The 10,173-nt window shown below is 45.8% G+C and overlaps 1 protein-coding gene across 1 annotated transcript; it reads right to left on the bottom strand.

Annotated features, from left to right (window-relative positions):
* Nucleotides 1–1,307: 1,307 nt before the first annotated feature.
* On the bottom strand, nucleotides 1,308–2,764 carry LOC137309037 (probable G-protein coupled receptor 139). The gene is made up of 2 exons (XM_067977377.1): nucleotides 2,695–2,764; nucleotides 1,308–2,242 (listed from the first exon to the last, which is right to left on the bottom strand). The coding sequence occupies exons 1-2, from the start codon at nucleotides 2,762–2,764 to the stop codon at nucleotides 1,308–1,310; spliced, it is 1,005 nt and encodes a 334-aa protein (XP_067833478.1).
* Between the last annotated feature and the right edge of the window lie 7,409 nt (nucleotides 2,765–10,173).

Genomic DNA, 10,173 nt, shown 5'->3' with positions numbered 1-10,173 from the left:
ACATCCAGTCGTTGGAAGGCACCGTGATAAAAATAGAAACCGGCTGTTTAAAATAAAAGATATGGAAGATAATAAATATAAAATATATTTAAGCCAAGACATCAATCAAATCCGTGATGCCCATCAATCACAGAGTGTGTGAAGATCGAGCGGATACAGCGCTGGCTGTGTTCCATGTGTAACCGGGTATACTGAATAGAACAGTGGAAGCAGTCAGAGACATCTCCTCTGATGAAGTTACACACCCTGCAGTGAGAACGCTGGAATTAATCAGTCCCAGGGCAGCCCCTCCTCGACATCTTCCAATCTGCATCCCATGCACTACAGGATGAATTGGGAAACAGTACCAACCGATGCACACAAACTGGCGAGTGGACAAAATTTTGTTTAATTGGCTCAATTCTTCATTTGATGCCTTGTATCGATCAACGCTCTCAAACCCAGGGCTGAAGTGGTTCCGGACTGAACTCCTATTACACAGCCTTGCACTGGGGATGCCAGTACAACACCAGTTAATAAAAGGACAGGGGATATTACATGTTATCGTCTGTGCACCAACACACAGAGCGGATTATTCCATCTCAATATCTGAGAGTATTAATTGCAGATTCTGGCCTGGAATGTTCCTATTATTAATGCTATTATGAATTGTTTATTCTTACATGATTTTACTTGTTTTACCCGGTTGCTAATTCAAGTTAATTGCAGTCAGATTCCCCAAGTTATATTTAGTAAAACTTTATTTTAATGTTGCTGGGCATCCTGCAGCTGTTTCTCATTAATCGAAATGTCAGAGAAAGCAGGTAAAACGACGTAACAACAATTAATATTCAAAAATGGTGAAATCTCGCAAGACTGCAAATGAGACAGCGGCTCGGCTCCTTATTAACTGGAGAAGGGATGGAGCGGCCGGTGCAGCTGATACCAGTCTAAGCGCCGTGTTCATCAAACCTCCGAGAAAATGTAAATTCACCAGGAGTTCCAAACGATCGAATCTTTCCCTAAAACTGGTGGATCTTCCTGTCAATTACACGGTAGAAGTGAATTCCCGTCTTCGCACAGTGATATTAAAATCGTTGATCAAATATTATATTCAAATGTTAAGGTTCACTTCATCTCTTTTCATAATTAAAGGGAATGTTGTTATTTGGCAGCAGTCACTCAAAAAAAGAACTGTGGAAACCCACGGTCAATGTTACGTTAAATGCTACAAAGAACAGATATCGTCGCCGACTTGTGAGTTTTTACAAGAACCACCTTTATGTAGCTGTAAGGGGAGAGATCCCCATTCTCAGATGGAATTGGTGCTAAAAATGAATTCTGATGCTGGCATTTCTTTCATTTTTAACCAATCTTAAAATCAGTGTCCAGGGAGATTGCAGCAGCTTCTTCAGCTCTTCCCTGCATTTCCTTTGTGTCGCTGCATAAATACATGTGTTTGGGCAGGAACTCAAAAACTTCAGCATAGCTCCGGTTTCGGTGGCGATAAATGCTGGGTTTGTGCGGTCGCCTCGGTATTGATTGATGTTTGTCAGTCTGTTAGTTAGAAAACTCACGCCATCTGTCAGCCACAATAGTATAAAAGTGCTGGATATCGTGAAGAGTAAAATGATGGATTTCCTTCGTTTCTCCATCTCTGGATCACACTGATTCTCACTGCTGTGACCCCGGAGTCCCCTGCGGGCTCTACTGGCCACTAAAATCCGTCTGATGGTCAAAGAATTAAACAAGGCAATTAAAGTGAAAGGAAGCCAAACGCGCCAGATGCCGTGAAACCAGCTGTATGCAACAACTAGAGGTGAGGAGAGACTAGCCTCTCTTACCCGACAGCCCCACTGCACTTTGTTCACAATTCGTTCAGGTGCAAATAGAAACAAAACGGGGATGTCCTTTAAAAAGGTGAGAACAGAGACCGTTGTTGTCACCGCGGCCGCAGTTCTCTCGGTGCAATACTTCGTTTTGAACTTCTGGCAGCAGAGGGCGATAAAACGGTCAAATGTGAAGGAGACGGTGAACCAAACAGACAAATCGAGGGCGACAACAGTCATATATAGAATGAACCTACACACGGGAGTGTGGGAGAGGAAGGAAAGTGGGAAGTGATAACTGAAAATATGATACACTATTATATTGATGATCATGACCAGTAGATCTGCTGTTGCCATGGCCACCATGTAGACAGAGATACACTTGGAATGGCCGCAGTTTCCTCGTGAGAGAATCACAATTGTCATCAAGTTCGCTGTAAGAAAGAGAGAGGAGAGATATAATATTGCAGTGTCTGTTTGAAATACTGCATGCAGTATATGGAGATACCAGTTGAAAGCATTTTACTCCATTCAGTGTGATTATTAACACGGAGCAGTGTGAGAACAGGATTAAGATTGGAGCCATTACCAGGGCCAGCTACCCACACATGTTAATGAGCTGTTGCAGCGCTCACGCTACACAGGATGATAAGACTGTCCGGAAATCCACTAAAATCCTTGTGTACAAGCTGCAAATAATATTGTAACATCATTAAAATTATCAGATTAAGGAGAACGCAGAAACGACGGACCAACTGTTCACAAGTTGATCCCGGTCAATGCCGCGCGTGTGTCATGTTGACATCCCGGAAACAAGTTACCTTATCCAACATGAGAAATGAAGAGTGAGACAGCCAACATGGATTAACAGGTTTCAGTGGCTCACCAGGAATACTGACGGCTGCGAGAATCGGGTAGTAAATCTCCTTTATCTGTAGAATAGTCAGTTGCCCCATTTTCTGTGAGAATGGATGAATTCTGTCGGAGCTGAAATACTCTGACTTGAGCATAGCTGAGGCGGGAGAAGGGATCCCTCTATTTATACACACATCAATCCTCCAGGGAGTCAATCAGGTTACATCATAATTAATATTAGTTACAGTCATTGAACAAATAGACTCAGGTAAGTTGTTTTCTTGTATGATACATCAGATTAAAAGACAAAGTTAAAATTGTATTGGACAGTTTCAAAAAGAAACAATCAATTAAAACATTCTTCACAAATGGAAAGTCGAATCTCTCAGTCCTGCTCCTGATCTTATTGCCACATAACTTGTGGAGGCAGCTACCTTGATTCACTCTTGATTCAATCCCAGTGTCCCCACTCATCCAGTAGAAGAGCTGAACTTAATCCTGCCGGAACTGGTGATGACCCCAGTCTTGCAGCATTAGAAGTGAACGTGCTCCTCCGGCAAAACTGGCACTCTATACTTGCACGAAAGGAAACAGTGCTCTTCCGATAGTAATCCTAACTACACTTACACTGGATGTGATCGTGCTCCTCCGGCACTAGTGGCACCCTACACTTACACTGCAGGTTAACGTACTCCTCCGATACAAGTAGTACCTATATTTACACCAGAGGTGACCGTGCTTCTCTGGTAGTGGGGTAACCCGCACTTACACGAGAGGTGACCTTGCTCTCCCCGGACTAATGGTATCACTACACTTACACTAGATGTAACCATGCTCTTCTGGTATTGTTTTTATCCCTACATTGACACTAAAGGTGACTGCGCTTCTGTGATTCTAGTAGCACCGAATACTTACACTGGAGATGAGCGTTTTCCCCCGGTACTAGTGATACCGTGCACTTGCACTAGAGATAAGTTGCTGCTATTGGACCAGGGGTATAATACGCTTACACGAGCGCTGACCGTGCTCTTCTGGTACACGTGGAAACCCTACATTGACACTAGAGGTGAGCGTGCTCCTCCTCTGACACTAGTGGTTCCTCTACACTTACAGTCGAGGTGACTGTGCTCCTCCGGTAGCAGAGTGACCATACACTTACACTGGAGGTGACACTTCTCCTCCGGTGATACTGGTTCCAGTATATTGCACTAGATGTAACCGTTATCCTCCGGTACTCGTGGTATCGCCACACTTAGAGGTGATTTGCTCCGCTGGTACTCGTGGTATCATACACTTACACGAGGGGTGACTTTGCTCCTCCGCTACTCGAGGTACCCTAAATGTACACGAGAGCTGACCTTGTTCCTTCGGAACTGGCGATGTGCTACACATATACTAGAGGTGACCGTCCTCCTCTGGTACTTGTGGTAACCCTACACTTATACTAATGGTGACCGTGTTGCTTCTCTGCTGGTGGTGACCCAATATTTACATTAATGGTGACCACGCTGCTCTGATACTGGTAGTATCCCTACGGTCACACTAGATATGACCGTGCTCTTCTGGTACCAGTAGTATCCCTACAATTACACTAGGATCACCGTGCTCCCTCTCTACTAGTAGTGAGCCTCCATTTACTTTAGAGGTGACCGGTATTAGTGGAACATCTACACTTACACTGGGGTTCACCCTGGTCCTCCAATACTTGTGGTACCCTTGCACTTACATTAGGGGTGATACGGCCGTTCCAGTACTAGTGGTACGTCTACACCTTTACCAGATGTAACCGTGTTCCTACGGTATTAGTGATACCCCACACTTTTACTGGAGTTCATCCTGCTCCTCCAGTACCAATGGTGCCCAATACTTGCATTAGAGTTAATCATTCTCCTCCAGAACTAGTGATACCCTACATTTATATAAGAGTAGACCAAGCTCCTCCGGTACTCGTGGTACCCTACACTTACACGAATGATGACCGTTCTCCTCCGGTACTGTTGGTACGCCTTCACTTGCTCAAATGGTGATCGTGCTCCTCCGTTACTTGTGTTAGCTTGACACTGACAAAAGAGGTTAGTTTCCTCTTCTGGTACAACTGGTGCCCTGCACTTATATCGGAGATGACCGTGTTCCTTCTGTAATTGTGGAACTCCTGTACATCGACTAGGGGAGATCGTGCTCCTCCGGTAATAATAGTGCAGCACACTTAGCTAGAATTGTCTGTTCTCCTCCGGTACTTGTGGTGGACCTACACTTACATTGGAGGTTGCAGTTCACCTCCGATAATTGCTTCCCTGTACGTTACAATGGAGATAACCGTTCTCCTCTGGTACAAGTGGTACCCCTACACTTACAGATCTCCCAATTTTAGCACAAGTCCCTACATGTTAGTGAGGAGGAATTTGCAGGGCCGTCTGGGCTTGATTTGCCTTTGACATGTCCGGTGTCTAATTGCAGCACTGCTGACCGAGCTGGCCGAGACCTGAAGGACATAGCTGCCAGTCTGGGCCTGTGGTAGGTAAGAATATACATAAGAAATAGGAGCAGGAGTATGCTATACAGCCCGTCGAGCCTGCTCTGACATTTAATCAGATCATGGCTGTTCTTCGACCTCAACTCCACTTTCCCGCTCGACCCCCATATCCCTTGATTCCCTAAGAGTACAAAAATCTCTCCATCTCAGCCTTGAATATATTCAATGATTCAGCATACACAGCCCGCTGGGGTACATAATTCTATAATTCACAACCCGCTACGTGAAGAAATTCCTCCTCATCTCAGTCATGAATGGCGGATGCCGTATCCTGCGAGCAGGCATAGTGAGCGAACCAACGCGAGGGAAAAACCTGCTTGACCTCGTTCTCACCAATCTAACTGTCGCAGATGCATCTGTCCATGAGAGTATTGGTAGGAGTGACCAGCGCACAGTCCCTTGTGGAAATGAAGTCGCGTCATCACACTGAGGACACCGTCCATCGTGATGGATAGAAAAGATTCAGAACAGATCTTCCAGCGCAAAACTGGGCATTCATGAGATTCTGTGGGTCATGATCAGCACCAGAAATGTATTCCAGCACAATGTGTAACCTCATGGGCGGGCATATCCCTCACTCTACCATTAACAGCAAGCCAGGGGATCAACCCTCGTCCAATGAGAATGGCAGAAGAGCATGCGAGCAGCAGCACCAGGCGTATCTAAAACTAAGGTGCCGATTGGTAAAGCTAAAACACAGGACTACATGCACGCTAAACAGCGGAAGCAACATGCTATTGACAGAGCCAAGAGCTTCCACAACCAATGGATCAGATCAAAGCTCTGCAGTCCTGCCACATCCAGTCGTGAATGGTGGTGGACAATTAAAGAACTAACAGGAGGAGGAGGCTCTGTGAACATCCCCATCCTCAATGATGGAAGAGTCCAGCACGTGAGTGCAAAAGGCAAGACTGAAGCGTTTGCAACCATCTTCAGCCTGAAGTGCAGAGTGGATGATCGATCTCGGCGTCCTGTCGAGATCCCCGCCATTACAGAACTAGCCACGCCTCTATGCAAGCTGATCCAGTGCACTAACATTACTGGCATCTAACCGACAAAAGTGAAAAATTGCCCAGCTATGTCCTGTCCAAAAAAAGCAGGACAAATCCAAGCAGGACAATTACCAGCCCATCAGTGTATTCACAAGTGCCAGGCAATGGCCATCTCCAACAAGAGAGAGTCTAACGAAGTCCCCTTGACATTCACCGACATTACCATCGCCTAATCACTCACCATCAACATCCTGGCGGTCACCATTGACCAGAAAATTAACTGGAACAGCACATCAATACTGTGACTACAAGAGCAGGTCAGAGGCTGGGTATTCTGATAAAAATGATTCATATCCTGACTCCCCAAAGCCTTTCCACTATCTACAAGGAACAAGTCAGGAGTCTGATGGAATACTCTCCACTTGCCTGGATGAATGCAGCTCCAATATCACTCAAGAAGCTCGATATCATCCAGGACAAAGCTGCCCGCTTGATTGTCAGCCCATCCACCACCGGAAAAATTCACTCCCTTCACCACCGGCGCACTGTGGCTGCAGTGTGTACCATCCACAGGATGCACTGCAGCAACTCGCAAAGGCTTCTGCGACAACACCTCCCAAACTCGCGGCCTCTACCACCTAGAAGGACAAGGGCAGCAGGCACATGGGAACAACACCACCTGCACGTTCCCCTCCGGGTCACACACCATCCCGACTTTGAAATATATCGCCGTTACTTCATCGTTGCTGGGTCAAAACCCTGGAACTCCCTTCATAACAATACTTTGGGAGAACCTTAACCAAACGGACTGCTGCGGTTCCAGAAGGCGGCTCACCACCACCTTCTCAAGAGCAATTCGGGATGGGCAATAAATGCTGGCGTCGCCAGCGATGCCCACATGCCATGAACGAATAAAGAAAAACTCATCAGCAAAGAGATGGAAGGTGTAGTCGACAATGCAATCAAGCGAACACTGACTCGCCAATAACCTGCTCACCGATGCTCAGCTTGGGTTCCCCCAGGGCCACTCGGCTCCAGACCTCATTACAGCCGTGGTCCAAACATGGACGAAAGAGCTGAATTCCAGAGGTGTGGTGAGAGTGGCTGCCGTTGACATCAAGGCAGCATTTGACCGAGTGTGGCATCAAGGAGCCTTACTAAAATTGAAGTCAATGGGAATTAGGGGGAAAAGTCTCCAGTGGCTGGAGTCATACAAAGCACAAATAAAGTTATTGGTTGTTGGAGGCCAATCATCTCAGTCCCAGCATATCGCTGCAGGAGTTCGTCAGGGCAATATCAGAGGCCCAACCATCTTCAGCTGCTTTATCAATGAGCATCCCTCCATCATAAGGTCAGATGTAGGGATGTTTGCTGATAATTGTGCAGTGTTCAGTTCCATTCGCAACCCCTCGGATAATGAAGCAGCCCTTGGCCGCATGCAGCAAGACTTGGACATCCAGGCTTGGGTTGATATGTGGCAAGCAACATTCGCGCCAGACTAGTGCCAGGCAATGACCATCTCTAACAAGATAGAGTCCAACCACCTCCCCTTCGTATTCTATGGCATTACCATCGCCGAATCCCTCTCCATCAACAACCTGGGAGTCATAATTGACCAGAAACTTAACTGGACCAGCCACATAAATAATGTGGCTACAAGAGCAGGTCAGAACCTAGGTATTCTGCGGCGTGTGACTCACCTCTGGACTCCCCAAAGCCTTTCGACCATCTACAAGGTAAAGCCAGGAGTGTGATTGAATACTCTCCACTTGCCTAGACGAATGCAGCTCCAAAAACACTCAAGAAGCTCGACAGCATCCGGAACAAAGCAGCCCGCTTGATTGACACTTCATCCAGCACCCGAAATATTCACTGCCTTCACCACCGGTGCACAGTGGCTGCAGTGTTTAACATCCACAGGATGCAATGCAGCAACTCGCCAAGGCTTCTTAGACAGCACCTCCCAAACCCGCGACCTCTACCACCTAGAAGGACAGGGGCAGCAGGCACATGGGAATAGGACCATCTGCGTTCCATTCCAAGTCACACACCATCCCGACTTGGAAATATATCTCCGTTCTTTCATCGTCGCTGGGTAAAATTCGTGGACCTTCACCACACGGGCTGCAGCGGTTCAAGAAGGCGGCTCACAACACCTTCTCAAGGGCAATTAGGGATGGGCAATAAATGCTGGCCTTTCCAGAGTCGCCCACATCCCATGAACGAATAAAAAATATAAAAACTCACATGTTCTTCCACGTAGCCATGCAACATTCGCCCTTTCAAGTAGTCATCCAATTGTCTTTTTAAACTTACTATTGAATCTGTTTCCAGCACGCAGTCAGGCAGCGCATTCCAGTTCGTAACAAATCGCTTCATAATAAAATTTGCCCTCTTGTAACTTCTGGCTCTTTTGTCAATTACCTTAAAATCTGTCTCATCTAATTACCGACCCTTCTGCCAGTGGAAACATTTCTCCTTACTTATTCTACAAAAAACATTCATCATTTTGAACGCCGCTATTAAATCTTCCCTTAGCTTTTTCTGCTCGATGGATAACAATCCCTGCTTCTCTCGCCTCTCCAATAATTGAAGTCCCGAACCCCTCACACCATTAAATGAAATCCCCCCCAGACCCTCTCCAGGGCCTTGACATCCTTCCTGAAGTGTAGAGCCCAGAATTGGATACAATAGTCCACCTGAGGACTAACCAGTGATTTATGAATCTTCAGCATAACTTCCTTGCTTTTTACTCCATGGCTCTGTTCATAAAGCCTGGGATCCTGTATGCTCTTTTAACAGCAAGATAAACTTGTTCTCCCACCTTCAAAGATTTGTGTGCTTAGAAACCCAGGTGTCTCTGTTCCAGCACCCCCTTTAAAATTGAACCATTTAGTTTATATTATATAGTGAAAGGGAAATCGTATTTGACTAATTTATTTGAGTTCCCTGAGGAAGTAACAAGCAACGTGGATAAAGAGGATCCTGTGGATTTGGTGTACTTGGATTTCCACAAGGCTTTTGACAAGGTGCCACTTCAAAGGCGACTACACAAAATAAGATCGCATTGTTGCACGGTTAGTGTATTAGCATGGATGAAGGATTGGTTAACTAACAGGAAATAGAGAGTACGCAGAAATGGGTCATTTTCAGGTTGACAAGATGTAACAAGTGGAGTGCCAGAGGGATCAGTGCTGGGGCCTCAACTATTTACAATCTATATCAATGACTTAGATCCAGGGACCGAATGTATGGTTGCTAAATTTGCTGATGACACGAAGGTGGATAGGAAAGTAAGTTGTGAATAGGAATAAGGATTCCACAAAGAGATATAGATAGGTTAAGTGAGTGGGCAAAAAATTGGCAGATGGAGTATAATGTGGAAAAAATGTGAACTTGTCCACTTTGGAAGGAGGAAAAGAAAAGCAGTATATTATTTAGAAGGAGGGAGATTGCAGAACTCTGAGGTACAGAGGGATTTGGGTTTCCGAGTGCATTAATCACAAAATTTAGTATGAAGATACAGCAAGTGATCAGGAAGGCAAATGTAATTTTGTCATTTATTGCAGGGGGAATGGAGTGTAAAAGTAGAGATGTTTTGCTGCAGTTGTGCAGTGCATTGGTGAGACCACACCTAGTGTGCAGTTTTGATTTCCTTATTTAAGAAAATACAACATTGGTTCAGAGGCGGCTGAGAGAAGGTTCACTCGACTGATTCCAGGGATGAGGGGGCTATCTTATGAGGAAAGGTTGGACAAGTTGGGCCTGTGGAGTGTAGAAGAATGAGAGGGGATCTTATTGAAACAGAACAGCTCCTGAGGAGACTAGAAGGGGTAGATGTTGAGAGGATGTTTCACCTTGTGGGAGAGACTAGAAGTAGGGGACACAGTTTAAAAATAAGGGGTCTCCCATTTAAGACGGAGATGAGGAGAATGTTGTTCTCTCAGAATGTCGTGAGTCTGTGGAACTCCCTTCCACAGAGATC

This window comes from Heptranchias perlo, unplaced genomic scaffold, assembly GCF_035084215.1.
Source record: "Heptranchias perlo isolate sHepPer1 unplaced genomic scaffold, sHepPer1.hap1 HAP1_SCAFFOLD_1454, whole genome shotgun sequence".
NCBI classification, from domain to species: Eukaryota; Metazoa; Chordata; class Chondrichthyes; order Hexanchiformes; family Hexanchidae; genus Heptranchias; species Heptranchias perlo.
Note: the sequence above shows the minus strand (reverse complement) of the source record. Positions and strands in the feature narration are given on the sequence as shown.

Coding starts and splice junctions, on each gene's coding strand:
- LOC137309037 (XM_067977377.1), bottom strand. CDS start 2,764: ATGGGGCAACTGACTATTCTACAGATAAAGGAGATTTACTACCCGATT. Junction 2,243..2,694: donor CGCAGCCGTCAGTATTCCTG/GTGAGCCACTGA, acceptor TCTTTCTTACAG/CGAACTTGATGACAATTGTG.